The 15,470-nt window shown below is 28.6% G+C and overlaps 1 protein-coding gene across 11 annotated transcripts in view; it reads right to left on the bottom strand.

The window, feature by feature from the left end:
- Positions 1 to 15,470, bottom strand: part of LOC129987417 (uncharacterized) — a 43,010-nt gene that overhangs the window by 4,941 nt on the left and 22,599 nt on the right. For 5 of the 11 annotated variants that reach the window (XM_056095395.1, XM_056095394.1, XM_056095392.1 and 2 more), the window contains 7 exons: positions 11,773 to 11,862; positions 10,892 to 10,951; positions 10,683 to 10,805; positions 9,529 to 9,642; positions 9,350 to 9,405; positions 7,253 to 7,358; positions 5,454 to 5,555 (listed from right to left, as the gene is read on the bottom strand). In XM_056095395.1, the coding sequence (XP_055951370.1) occupies positions 5,454 to 5,555; positions 7,253 to 7,358; positions 9,350 to 9,405; positions 9,529 to 9,642; positions 10,683 to 10,805; positions 10,892 to 10,951; positions 11,773 to 11,862 (651 nt within the window). Of the gene's footprint in view, positions 1 to 941; positions 1,049 to 5,453; positions 5,556 to 7,252; positions 7,397 to 9,349; positions 9,406 to 9,528; positions 9,643 to 10,682; positions 10,806 to 10,891; positions 10,952 to 11,772; positions 11,863 to 15,470 lie in introns of all 11 variants that reach the window. The other 6 variants (XR_008785574.1, XR_008785577.1, XR_008785575.1 and 3 more) reach the window with 6 other exon arrangements.

The following is a 15,470-nucleotide window of genomic DNA, read 5'->3' as shown; positions in this document are numbered from 1 at the left end:
GAAATCTTTATTTATAAATGAACTGGGAAAAAAAAGTGTGCAATGAAACTATTTTAAATTTCAATGTTTGAAGTTTCAGTTTCTAAAACTATCTGATTCTGCTGTGCAGTGGAAATCTCTAAACTTCTTCCTTTTCAATTAGTTTATTTGCAGATTTCTGCAATTTAAAAATCATCTCTTAAAGTTTCATCTTTTTTTTAAATTTTAAATCACTTAGTTTATTTGCAATGTAATTTTCTTATATTCTTCATTTAAATTATAATTTAATTTTTCTTGAAACTATAATCTTCGCTTGGCCTTTTTTTTTTTTTTTTTTTTTTGCATATTGTGAATTGAAAATTTTGTACTCCACTGTAATTTTTCAATTCAGCTAAAACCAAATATTTTACTATATAGATTTCTTCTTTAAGTTTTTTAGCATCAGTATTTTTATTTAAGAAAAATTCCCTTTCAACAGTGGTCTCGCCATGGGATTATGTCATCAGAATCTTAAACATTCCACAGTCCACCTGATTCTGATAAGGCTTTTGAACTTTTCAATTCGGTTTTGGGTCTCCTCAAATTATACTGAATTGCAAGCCACATCATTCAGAAAGCTTATCAATTCTATTAAAATAGAATCATATTCTTTTTCTTGTAGGTGTTTGCAATTCATAACAATTTAAATGGCTTTCATCTTGTTATAGCAGGGCTTGATCAACTATTCTGAAGACTCATACTTCTAGCGAGTGTAGAATTAAGAAGTAAATTATCCAAAATTTTACAAATGAAAGTGCATACTAAAATCTGGCATTCATATTTCAAATCTGTTTGTTGGTTGTTTCATTGAAATGTGTTTTGATTAATAATTCATTTTGTCACTAAAGAAACCAATATCATTTTTTTTTTTGTGATATTGAGATATGGATCTTTATTTGAAAAATCAAAGAAATGCTACTTACCATTTTTAAGCTTTCAATAATATTAATTTTCATTGCATTGAAAGTTTTCAAACAGACAATGACTATCTTTTTCATATCCTGTGTTAAATACGGTAAAAGTAGATTGCCTATATAGAAAAGTGTAAAAAACGGTTGAATAATTTTGATTAATGATGAGAAAATTTTGCTTGACCTATAACAGCTTTGTTACATATATAATGTAAATTGTTTTTCACAAAATATAATACCAAATTGTTCCTCATTTTGATTGCTTGAATGAATTTGGATTTTTTTAATAGGTTCAAACTAATATGCAGGCTACAACTACTCACATTTATTAACGAATTTAAGAATTCTTTTTGAATTTCATCATCAGAAACTCTAAAATTTCCTATTTCTGATGGACTATATATTGAAATGGATAAAATATTTCTCAAATTCAACTTTTCCAAAGCAAATGAAATCTTGTCAAATATCGTTGATCTGTGGAATGGTCCATTAAAACTGAAGCCACACATTTAATTTCAACTCCCTTGCTTGCTCTTTTTTTACATTCCAAAACAAAAAGTATAAATTCATTTGCTTTGTTTCAATGATTGGCTGAATGCTCTTCAAGCATTATGCAAGAAATATTAAGATCAGCCAGACTCTTAAACAGAATAATACTCCGAATTTATGGCATAATGCCAAATATAAATGCATCCTTACAAGGGCTATACAAATAACTTTCACCAACCTTGAAAAACCATTTCAGTTCTGCCAGATCTCAGCTGTTTGGGTCTGTCTCCCATATCAACTCTCCATCCCCTATATGGGTCTACTCTCCCATATCTTTTTTAAAACACTTTTTTTTTTTAATTGAGGGAATTCTCAAGGCAAAACCAATAGTCAATTTGAATTGTTCTGGGGGGAATACATAGTAGCCATTTTATTGATTTAAATTGTTGAACCGATTCTTAAAAACTGGTCTCTTACGTTAAACAATTATGTTCCTGGATTAGAAGTGGAGTGGGAAAATCCTTTTCTCCCCCTTTAAATAAAAAGTTATTATGCGAGTGGAAAAATTTACATTGAAAATCTATAAATATTTAAAAAGTTAACATAAAGAGTTGTTGACGTTAAAATAGCTTAATTATATCTGGTATACATTTTTATAAAGCTTAAATTTTAAAACATTTAATTTTTTTTCAATTCTAGGAACTTTTGTAATTCCATTTAAAGATGTATTGAACAGATGGAAATGCTTAGTAAAAATTTTAGATTGACATCTGCGTTACTTTTCGAAAAATTCACTTTTGTTAAAAAAAATGACTATAAATACTTTTTTATCGGTCCGAATTTGCAGACCACAAATTTTTTTTTAAGTTGTTGTTTAATGATTTCATATGGTATAATAATTATCAGAAAAGAGAGTGAAAATAAAATTAAAAAAAAATCTTAATGGAAACTAGTTTTGAAATAGCAGTATTTCCTAGCATAAGAGCCATCGGAATATGTGTTCAGATTTAATAACTGAGAAAATGTTAATTTCAAATTTAATTTTTTCTGAAAATTGACTATTATAATGCAATACGAAATCGTAGCAACGTTTTTAGAAAAGGATATCTATTTTTTAATTTTTATTTATTTTGGTCCGCGAATCGAAAAAATCGGTTGCGAATTTTGTTCTTTTTGAAAAGCCCAACTAAAAATCAAGTACTTTACCGGGGCCCCGAGTACAGCAAAATAAAATATAAAGAATTTTCAAGGATAATGGGAAGCCTGCATTTAGGAAAAGTATGTCTGTTCGACTGTCCAAATGCAAAATAATATAATAACTACAAAACGGAGAAAGTTAATTGAATAAAATATAGAATACAGATTTAAATCTAAAGAGTATATATATATCAAATTTGAAACCAAATCCGTGAAGGTGTTGTTCTTTCATAAACATATAGACGTAATTATGCATAAATTTCATATATTTAATTAAATATATAAAATTTGGAAGAAGGAAAAAAGACATCCAAATACACATAGTTTTTTTTTTTTTTTTTTTTTTTTCATATTTATGTACTGACAATTTACCAGTGATTCATTATCAAAGTTTGCACTCGAATAGACTCTTTTGTAAACCTTGTTCCCCAATGGCTTACAATTAACAAAACACAAGTACATTTACTAGAAGATGCGAGACAGTTTCGGGAGATCGCACTTAGTAGTTGCCTAAGTACTACCAAGATATTTTACTCATTTCCGATAAAATTAGAAAAACAGAGATCCTGCTACAAGATCATCATAACTTTGTCAAAGCAAGAACTAAGCATATATTGATGTGCCAACTCAATTTTTAGGCAAAACAATACTTTCATTATGCAGATAATGAAAAAATTTGGGGGAAATGAAATTGTTTGTCTTACTAATGACTCATCTAAGATTTTCTTTCCTATTCCAATCTGACCAATACTTTTGATTTATAATTTTTGAATGGAGCTTGGATTTGAGGTCTAAACATCATGCCATGAGCACTATCATAACTGATAATCTTTCTAAAAGGAATCTACCTAAAATGTTTTATTATTTATAGGTACATTTCAAACAAGATTTCCACACCACCGAGAGAACCGGAAAAACACAGGGAATTTAAAAATCGGTCGAAAAAAACCAGGAAAATTTGGAAATTTTCATAAAAAACGCAAATACAGGGAATTTTAAGTTTCTTATTTTTTTTTTTTTTTTTTTTTCCCCTCATCTGCAAGAGTAGAATGATAGCATGATCGTAGTCATGATAGCTTCCAAAAACTAAACAATTGGTGTAACCGTTGAAACTCGTCCCCTTTTTTTCTGTATAGATCAATCTAGTTTCAATTGTTCTTCTTCCATGGGATTCCCGAATTTCAGCTAACGAGAATGCGAGAGACTCGTAACTGCATGAAAGAAAAGAATGCGTTTCTCCAGCAGGAACATTCAATCTGAAGAAGCGCAGTGATAGTCTACCATACTTGAGCTCATTGTTTATTATTTGAGAAATTGTCAGCTTATTCAAAGTAAATCAGAGTTTTTTTTTTAAAACAACGGGCTTCTCAAAATCCGTTTAAAAGGAATCCAATCCTGATTTTGTTGAATGGATTTGTGAAGTTCCACAAAATCCATTTGTTACGTACGCTTTGTAAGAAGATAATAAGCCTAATATGGACACTTACAGTCATGCCATATGAGGAAAACATAGAAGACTGTGTGCCATTTCAAAAGAGTCATCATTGATATTGGACTAGGAAATGCAGGTAAAGATGACATGTAAATCCGAAAACATCAGATTTAATCCCCGAAAATAAACTGATTTCGAACTTTTTTTAGTTCAAGGACAATCATTTAAAGCTGAGTTTTTATAGGCATTAAAACGTGTTGCATCACATTCCGCCTTTAAAGCCTTCAGTGATATGTCAGAAATATTTTCGCATATGTTCACTTAAAGTGAAATAGCTTTACGTTGGGCCATATAGAAATGTTATATGTTATGGATTAGGTCTGGTACCTCCATGAAACGGATGGCTGAAAAATCTGCAAAAATTTTAGAAACGGATGCCCAAATATTTGAATTGGCAAAAATGTTTAAATAAAAAAAGTAGTCTTGATTTATAATACTTTGTGTTAAGTAATCATTAAATGATTTGTATCATGATAACAAAAATGTTTTATTTCACTTGAGTTCTTAATTTTGTATGACTTACAGTTAAACAGCACGAAAAGTAATGTATTTCCCTCAATATATAAATTTTGTCTTGCTGAATTCTAGATAATAAATAAAGATAAAATTATTTTTTTAATATATTATTTTGAATAATGTTAAATTGTTGCTTCCTTTCTTTTCTTTTTCTACTCCTTAAAACTATTTTCCATTATAAATAGCACATGAATTCTATTCATATATTTCCTTGTATCTTCAGTATACATACAGGGATTTTTTTTTTTTTTTTTTTTTTTTTTTTTTTCCAGATTTGAGTAGAAACCTTGTTAAGATTTTTTTTTTTTTTTTGCCCATTATTTTAAACTAGTATGTGCTTATTAATTTTTTTTTTAAAGAAAAAGAATTTCTTTGGGTTATATTTTTGTAAATAGTGATTTAAACATTTATGTATTTTCCACAAATGAAACTAATTCTAATATTGTATATGTGTATACGGATAGGTATTAAAATACAAATTTTAGTTACCAAATTTAGGAATTCATATGGATTTTCTATACCTATATGTAAAAAAGTATTTTAGTAGCAAAAATGTAAGTTTGAGTTTCTAGCTTTATAAATGATGTATAAAAATATTATCAGAGTATCCTGTAGAATTAATACAACAAAAAATTTACATATTTTTATAAAATTATATTATAAAAATATCTTCTACAGTTACAACTAGCATGGGTACATCATACTTACAAAAATTTTAATTCTTCAGTGCTGCTGTAATTATAAATAATGCAGAAAAAATAAATATTCTTAGATCACTACTGAACCAAGTTTTTGGAAGAGATTTGTTTGCTCAAAGTGAAAGAACTTACTTTATCTAAAACATGTTCTGAACAACCATAAGTCATCAGAAGTTTTCTAATTTCTTTCATAGAAGCACTTGCATATGCATAATGAAGAGCTGTGCGACGATTCTGATTATAAAAAAAATAAGGAAATATAATTATATTCTCCATGTATATGCTTTTTTTTTATTTTCATCATAAATCAAGTATTTTTTAAGTACTATTTATATTTAATGCTAAATTAAATGGCATTGGCAATTTCTATGTTGGTCCATTCAGAAGAACTAAAACGAAGATTAAAAAAAGTTTCAAGCTACTTTCAGAAATTATACATTGGAAGTTTAAAGAGCCAACTAACCACCGGTATAGTGAATGTAAACAGAACATGGGGCATAGATATTTTTTGCCTGCATTCTACACAGTGATTTGAAAAGTGACAATATACTAGTTTAGTCTCATGGCACTGCCTTAGACAAGTTAGATGCACATAGCATCTAACTTGTCTACTAATTATTTAGTAGACATAAAGATTGTCACTTGTCTCATCTAATTTCTAAACAAGACATATTTGTCTTTTTCTTCTGAATCAATCTTCATTAAAGAATAATTAAATTATAAAATTCAGGAATAGTGTAACAGTCTTAAGCTTTTCTCACTTATAGCCATATCCTTTACATACACATTAGAAAATTACATTGAAATCAAAATTTAATATTATAAACATTCAAAACAAGATATCTTTACTAGCATTATCAGGAAGTTAATTCTATAGACATTCAAATGAGACCCAAAGTAGTTTTGTGTCATCATCCGTTAATTAATTAATAACCACTTTTGAGATAAGGTCCAAAGATTTTGTGTCTATGTGGTCTCAATCTTGTGTTTTCATTTATTTCTAGCTATCATTTTTTTTTCGTAATCTGTTGAAGGAATACATTTGCCAAAAGTTGCCACATGTGCCAGTGTACACTACTCCTAAAACTACTCCTTTCATACTATTTAATATAGATAACAGCATAGCATTGCCCATGGCATAGCATTCAGGAGGAAAAATTAGCTTTAAACTTAATGCCGGTTTATACTCGGCCAGTTATAAGACGGCCAATAGGCAGCACATGCGTACAAAGGCTAAAAAATGCTGTTCTGTCGATGGCAAGTAATTGTCCCGACGGGCAGAACAACATGCCGCTGTATTGTATTTTTTTTCTTACTGCGCGTGCGTTTGTAGAATTTGGCTGTTTTATTGAAGTGAAAAAATTAATCACTCATCATAGATTCATTCCGACATTCTTTGTTCTTTCTGAGGGGAATTGTGTATGTATGTGTGTTTTTATTTGCCATCTTTCTTTTTCTATAGTTTTGCAAACTGAGAACGTTGACTTTTTTTAAAATTTTGCTAAGTTTCTTTGTGTAATTATCCATCGTTTCAATACGATACGCAGTGAAAAAGAAAAATTCAGGGGCGCCAAAACGACAATTTATAGCAAGCATGGAATGCTTAAATCTATCTTATGAAATTGTGGCAAACATAAGTCAGTCCCTTTCTGCGCATGTGTTGCCTACTGGCCGAGTGTAAACCCAGCATAAGTCTAGCCTCCAATCGATATGACATGGGTATGTCACAAAACATCAAACAAACATAAAAAAATATTTATAAATCATTAAAAATATCCACAAAACAATTTTTTATAGCACACATTCTGAAACATTTAGACTGTTAAAAAGGTAAAAATAAGATATGTTCATAGACAAAACAATTCACTAAAATATACAATAGAAAAGCTGTTTTAAAATTTAAAAATATACAAATAAGTCATTGTACTCACTGTTCCACACTTTATTTTTTTATCAACTATGCATAATCTGTTATGAAAATCAAATTCAGCTTGCTTCATAATATTTCTTTGTAAACTATATTGGCCGTTTTTCCTCCTGGTGCCAAGACAAAAAGATTTTGTTTGGATGTAACTCTAGAAAGTGTCACAAAAAGTTTTCCATGATAAAAATATTAATCTCTTAAGTCAATTCCAGCAGTGTGAAACGTTTGTACCTGGACTTTATTTATTGTCATGCAAAACAGAGCCTAACTGGGAACTGAACACTTTTAAAAGAAAACGGTAAATCTGGCGCAATGAGAAGGATCTTTGCTATTAAAACTGATTCTCCAGTACCAGAGCCAGTTAAAAGTACTGCCTCAAGGAACAACTTTGATATACAATAATTTTCCTCAAAAATATAGTTTAACGTCAAATTCTAGCGAAATGGCCGATTGTGGCGCAAATGGCAGTAATAGCGTTTCCAATCCTAAGGTTCCGATGAACGCTGCAGCATATTAATGGAAATAAAGAAAAAAAATCAATAAATGCATTAAAAATAATGATAATAAAGAAAGTTTAATCGAAAATAATGAAAGTAAGCAGAAGGAGTATGTACAGCAGGAAAAAATCAAGGGAAATGAACAGGAAAGATCGAAATACAGTAAAATAGTAGTAAAAAAAATGGCGGCAATGTAATCCCAAACAAAGCGTCACCAAAAAATTGCCAACCTCGCAAGGCGCCAAATGACTGTATATCAAAGTTCAGCCAATAGTAGGAGCACCAACTTTTAAAATTAGTTTGTGTGGTGGAAGACCAGATGTATTCAGAGAATTTAAAAATTCAATTGGATAACGAAAATCTTCTTCACTATCCACAACTGTGTCCATTGAATAATAAACTTGGTCTGGAGTATCGAGTAAAGATGGTGTTCATTAGTAAGAAGTAAATGTGATGGTTCAGGAGGGGGGAGGATTTCTTCAATTTAATTTTCCCTTGTAAACGACACATGCCTTTTGATTCATCTTAACATTTTAAAGCTGAACGATATGGTCCGACTATAGACATTATCCCTATTGAAACCGAAGCATCGTTTCCGTAATCCACACATGCATCGTAATTCAGTGCGGAGTACTCCTTTTCAAACCAAATGTCAGGAACGTTTGTTTTTCACTTCTTCTCCCCTATCTGAAATTTAAATGTCTTTCGCTGTCAACAAACAGGCGATCATTTCGTTCCTCGGGAGATTCATTCTGTCTCCGCAATTAAGTTGCAGTGCGATTTAAAGAAAGACGGTTATTTCGCTCATCAGAAAACTCTCCTTCTCTATAATAAATGTGGACTTTATTTCTCTGATATTATTTCTTTACTTATGTGTATTTTATTTTATGTGGGCTTTATTTCTCTGATAACCGAACGTTTCTTTCCTCTTCGTTTTCCTTATCACGCAATAAACGAAGCTTTTTGGCATTTAATGTGTTCCGGCCAAGGTTGGATTTCCTTCTTTTGGGTATAATGAGGTTTGAATCGCTGTCTAAAATTAGACGTAAACAAAGAAATGTATCACATATGCATACAACAGCTCTTGCTATTTGCGCATGCGCGGTTTGAGATTTTCGCACATGCGCGGATGCACAAATACTGCTGTCTTACGCATGCGTCAATAGTAGTAGGAAAATAATTAAAATCGCAATTATAAGACTTTTTTTTTTTTTTTTTACTGGACTTCGTTATACTGAAAACTTCCCTAATATATGCCCTACAAAATGATACAAACATCTCCAATATCAGTTAAGTGTTGTTCGATTTCAAATATACAGATGCTTTCAGGAGACTTCATTTTATACTAAGTATAGATGTAATTTTTATATGGCTCTATCTGGCATTTTCCTAACTTTAATGAGACATTTTTTTTTTTGTCAAATTTTAAGTGATGTGCAGTTGCATCAATTTGCTAAAACTGTATATTTTATTTTCATAAACTCTTAAAAAATACATTTTTCTCTGTTTTTAAAATTTTTGCGTGATTTCTAATACAAAAAAAAAAAGCAGCAGGGATAATTTAATTTTGTATTAAAAATCCGGAAAATTATTTTTTACTTTTTTACCTTTGGGGACTAGCATGCTCCATACTATTGGTTAGATCTCTATTCACATGGATCATCTATAAAATATATTTTTTATTTCAAAATTAAATTCTACAGTTATTCCACAAACTATTCTATTCTATTTTCCTTTTTAAAAAAATTAATTTATTATTTCTCAAAATATTTTCAGAGCAACATACCTGATCAAACAAATTATCAATCGATTCTTTTGATGGCTTTGCAGAAAGAATTATTTCCACCATTTTCAATTGATTGTGAAGTACTGCCCTGTGAAGATGAGGCATTCCATCATCCTACAAGAAAATATTTTATATATATATATATATATATTTGTGTGTGCGTGTGTGTGTGTTTTGTAACATTTCTTTACATCAGCCAATTAAAATGCTTGCATAATTGATTTCTGTAGTAATAAAAAATGGAATTAAACAAGATTTTTTAAAATTATTTTTGTTTAGTTTAACCCTTTCTAGGGCCGTGGGAAGTATGCTTCCCACCAAATTTATCAATCTTTGTATGAATTTATGTAGGTTGGCATAAATTCTGACAAAAATTTTTAGAAAGGCAGAAACTTAGATGCTTCAGTTCTTTATCTCACACAAAATGATCCGTCTTGATTTGTTACTTAATTATTAATTAATTAATCAAATTAAATTTATCTAATAAGTTAAATGAATCCCTTTTCTTATTCTAATTTCAAGTCTAAAAATATTTTAACATAATATGACTAGAAAAAAATGGCCCTTTAAAGGGTTAATCTGTATCAACTTTAGATTTTGAAGCAAACTAAAACATCTTTATCACATCATAGGATGCTTATTAATTCTCGAATCTAGATTAAACATGCATGAAGCCTATATGTGTGACAAATTTTTGATACATCCATTCTCAAAGCCAAGATATTACAATCTATTAAATAAGGTTATTGTTAAGCAACTTCTTTTGTACCCAATTGTCATGCATGAAGGTGAAGAACCTTGAATTCAAACACTCCTGCCACCATCTCATAAATCGAAGATTTTACTATTTGTTTGCATAAAAGAGACAGATAATATGAGAGAATGAGAGAGAAAAAAAAATATTTTTCATTGTTCATTAAAAGGCTTTTATATATGAATTTTATGTTGGTTTCGCAGTATTTATAATAATCAGCACAGCGAATAAAAAGATTCTATTTAATTGTATTTTTTGAAAGTAGATTTTAAAATCTGATATAAAATTCAAATTATTTCCGATTTAAAATAATAAAGTTGATACTTTTCCTGAAAATGAAAATTTTTAAATGACAACAGATATTAGTTGTTCCAAATGCCTTTTAAATAGCTTAACTTACCACAACTCTTCCATGCCATAAAAAATTTGCAGAATCATCTAATTCAGACAAAGATGATTCTATTTCCAGAAATGTCTTCATGTCACCTTTCTCTATAGCATCAGCTAATTGCTTCATTTGTATCTGTAGAAGAATATTGCATCTTTTAGAGAATGGCAACACAGATATTAATTCCGAAAGTTTACGGCATTTCTCAAAAAATATCTTACTTGTAATGGCTTGTGATGAACAAAATAATCATCCACATATAAATTCCTTTTTAATTCTTCCTAGAAATAACTTTTATAAATGAAACACAAATAAATAAAATAAGAACATGGATTTAAATAGTTTTAATGTAGTGTTTGTTAAGAAAATATGTAATCCTATATATTGTTTTAAATAGAAATACGAAATTTGTTTATCAAACATATACAATATATATATATATATATATAAGCTAACTATTTACAATATAATAATAATACCAAATAAAAGATAATAATAAGTAGCAGCAAATAGTTTTAAAGAAAAAAATGAAAATAATAAGAAATCTTATTTATAAGTAATTTAAATTATATCCTTTAAATTAAAAGAAAATCAGAGATTTTCAAAGTGAAAAAGCAATAAATAGAAACATACTATAATAAATAGCATATTAAAAATGCAACTTGAAAATTCAGTACATTGAGATTATTTTATATAGAAGCATTTTCAGATACTTTAAAATCAACATTGAATTACAGTGATTAAAAACTTTATATATTCCAATAAACAGTCATGTGTATTAAATTCTTCAGCGCATTTTCGATAGACAATATATAAAATCTTGAAAATATTTTTGAAATAGAAAGTTAGAAAATGGAATAAGTAGTAAAAAACACTATGTAGAAACCAGAATAAAATAACAAATGCTTCATTTTGTCTTGACAGCAAAATAAAACATCATAAGATCAAAGCAATATTTTTTGATTTGGTCTTCAGAACTTTAATCAAATGAAATTGAATCTTAGAATTTTGTAATTATTTTCTTCTCATTTAAATTTATTAAATACAATTCAATTTTCTAAAACTTTCAACCTATTATCTCGATGTAAAATAATTTGTTCACCTCAATGGCTTCCAGATTCCACCCATACAATGCCAATTTCAGTCTTCTCCCAGGATATTTCCAGGGGTAAAGAATCCAAGATGAGACACTCTAAACACATTAGATGCGAGCATACATTTTTAAAAACGCAAAGCCAAAAAATTATTATATGCAATACAGAGCAAAAATTGAAAATACTTATTTAATTAAAAATAATTAACAAAAGTTTGAGTTTAAAATACTACATAGTTCAAGAATGATTTTGCACATTATGACAGAAATGCATGTTGTTTTGTCCCCATCAATGTCCACCAGTTTTTATGTCACTAAGGGGATGCTTGGCTGAGATTTTTTTTATTTAAGATAGTATTCCAAAGTAAGTAGAATAATAATAATATAATAATAAATGCAATATTTAGCGCAAAAATAAATAATGTGTCTTGTACAAATATCTAAAGTATATATAAAACAATTTTTATGAATTTCGAAATTTATTTCTGGAGATTATATCAAAAAGTTTTTTTATGTGAAATGCTTTACAATATAGAATGAACACAATTAATGAATTATATTAAATGAAATTGAATCCAGATGTAAAAACTTCAAAAATAAACAAAAAGTAAAATTGTAAAAAACCTTTTTTTCCTCATATACTGATTTTTTGATTTCCTCAATCTTCCTGAGTGAATACAGAATGTAATGGTTATAGAACAGAAATCATCCATAGATTATTTAACTAAGAACATGTTAAAACTTTAAAATGCACATTAAACAAATTAGTCATCAGACAACTTAGTTAATCTGATAATTGTGCCCAATAAAACAAATTTATAAATAATTAATAATTTTTTTTTTCATTTTATCAAATAGAATGCCTTTTAGGAATAATGATTAATAATCCGATTGAATTATAATTAAAAGAATATCAAAATATATTATAGTACCATTTTTATTTAGTATTATTATTTATCTTTAAATTATCTGCCACACATGCATCTATTTGTTCTGTTTGTTTATGTAAGAAAAAAACCTGATATTCATATTCACTGTAACGTTTAATTACATTCTAGTTTTTGGATAATAAAATTAAAAAATTATCAAGTAAAATAAAATCCTATTCAATAAACTCAAGCTAAAAACAATTAAACAAAGATATATGTTGATTGGGAGCATTAAAATTTTAAAGTACAAAAATCTGAAACAAAATAGGTCCCAAAATTAAAAGAAATTGCAACAATTTTAAAAGGCAAGAATTAACGATGCATATTAAAAGAAATTATATGATTTTATTATTAAAAAATTGTATTCAACTAATAAAAAAAAGCCCTATGTAACAAAAAATAAAAATGTCGGAAGAAAATAATTTGGCAAGAGAGTATGAATAATACATGTGATTAAGCAATGAAGTAGATTTAATATTTCAACAAATAATGTTCAAAATAACTTTTAAAAATTTATTAAAAATCAGAGAAAATTATGCTAACGAAATTAGGGTCACTATAAAGATAATTTTTTTAATCAACCTTCATTTTCAAGAGATATTGAAACTAAAACTCAGACACAGCCGAAAAACCAATTTTACTAGTTTTATTTGTCAATTGATTCCTCTATTTCATAAGCACAAATAACCAATTAGAATGTTTTATCAGTATTGCACAAATATAATTTTAAATAACTCTTTCTTTAGTTTTGATAAGATGTATTTCTACAAAATTGATGATTCATAACTAAATCGATAACATTAAAAAGATCTCCAAAAGTGATTAAAAGCAATAAAACCCATTTAATCATGTTGTACCTTATTACAACAAAAGTATAGTTATAATAATATAAGTAAAAAAATGTTATATTCGGTTATATTTGCACAAAATGGTAGAGAATTCAAAATGGTTATCTATACTTCAAAGTTGCGAGATTGTCAAATTGTTGCCAAAAATTGATGACATCCATTTGCTGAGACAGAGGCCTCTATTATGGTTTTATTTTGCAATATCTTTCGAAATGCAGAGGAAGGATGTAGACACCATTGCTGACGCTTGTGTGGGGCATGACATTCATATAAAAACAAAGCCTTCAAAATCAATATAATGGAATGGTTGGAAACTCTGAAGGAGATTTTTCCCACACAGAATGTATAACTTGTTAGATTTCTCACAAAAATATAGAATGGTTGATGGCAGGCAGCCCTTGATAACATATCTGAATATTATGAGCTTTTACGTTGGGTCAGTGTTTGGGGCCAAGTGGCTTTTATATTACAGTACAGTCCCGAGTATCCAAACTAATGTGGCAGAAGGGCAGGTCAGATAGCAAAAAAGCCAGATAGGTCAGAGTTCTATGAACTCAATTCTTTGCCCGCCAATACTAGTTTTTATACCAGAACCCAACTTTATAATACATATTTTCTCACTTCTTATTGAGTTTTTCAGATTTTCCTATTAACGTCAGCCTAAGCTTGTGATTTCCAGTTGCATTGCTGCAAACCAAAATGGAGGCTTGTCCCTTGCTTTTCTCGCATAATGGTGCAGGGCTTCTTTTTTTGCTACAAATGTTTTTGCAGGAACCATTTTATAATTTAATTGTCTCATAGAAGTTGTATAACTGCTTCCCAGAAATTTCCTTTTTTTTTTTGTTTTCTTTCTATAAGCTTGAAAAGATTGTCTTTGAACATAACTATAACCTCTTTATCAGCAAATAATGCTTCCCTACTTACGATAGTCTGACAAATGTCGAAACATTTTTTCCAACGATCTAACCATCCATCACTAGCAGTGAACTCTGAAGTTTGTCCTTCAATTTGTTGCTTAAATTACGAAACTTTTTCCTGCAATATTCACCCAGTCACATCTTTTCCTCTTAAGTGCTCATGCCAAAAAATAAAGCTTTCTCAACTTCTTTTTGCTTATGTTTCAGCACTTCCTTTTTCTTTTTTTTTACTTTTATTTCACTTTCACTAGTTAGAGTTACAAACCAATTACTTTACCAATTATACTTGACTAATAATCTATAATTCATAGAACTTGTATTTTTTTTATAAATTTATCACATATTGAATTAAGAATTATTTCCACCTTAAAGTGAATTTCCCTCCTTTTAATAAACACTACTAATTTCATTGGCTTAAAATGCCTTTACATTATTCAGATCTAACAGATCAATGATTTTTTTAAATGAGTTATACAATATATTTCCTTTACCTTAAAACTTAAGCTGGCTTTTAATTTTATTGGGTGGTGTCAGCTAAGATAGCAAAATGGTGAATATTTAAATATTCATGTAGTTAAATTACTTTTTTTAAAGTAATGAAAATGCTCCATTATTATATAAAAACCCAAAAGGTATTTATAATTTGCAAAATTACACTTCAAATTATACTCATTATCTTTTTGATTATTCTTTTAAAATTCCTGTAAATGAAAAAGAGAAAAGAAACCTCCCTTCCTTTTTGCTATTAATAAATCGAGATTTCCTTAATATACGATCCCTGATGGATTGAGGTTTCTTGGGGGGAGAGGGGCTGGAGTTACCTCAAAATTTACAATGAATCTCAGTGCGAAATTTGATACACATACATAAAAAAAAGCTAGGTGGATCACATTATTGAAAAATGTTGATTTCCATAATGGAGAAATTTCGAAATACCAATTAGTTAATTATACTAATTAACTTGGTTAATCAGTATACCTAAACAAATCTGTTCTTTAAGTTATATACATCAA

Source organism: Argiope bruennichi, chromosome 10 (assembly GCF_947563725.1).
Source record: "Argiope bruennichi chromosome 10, qqArgBrue1.1, whole genome shotgun sequence".
NCBI classification, from domain to species: domain Eukaryota; kingdom Metazoa; phylum Arthropoda; class Arachnida; order Araneae; family Araneidae; genus Argiope; species Argiope bruennichi.
This window is presented reverse-complemented; position numbering and strand designations above follow the sequence as displayed.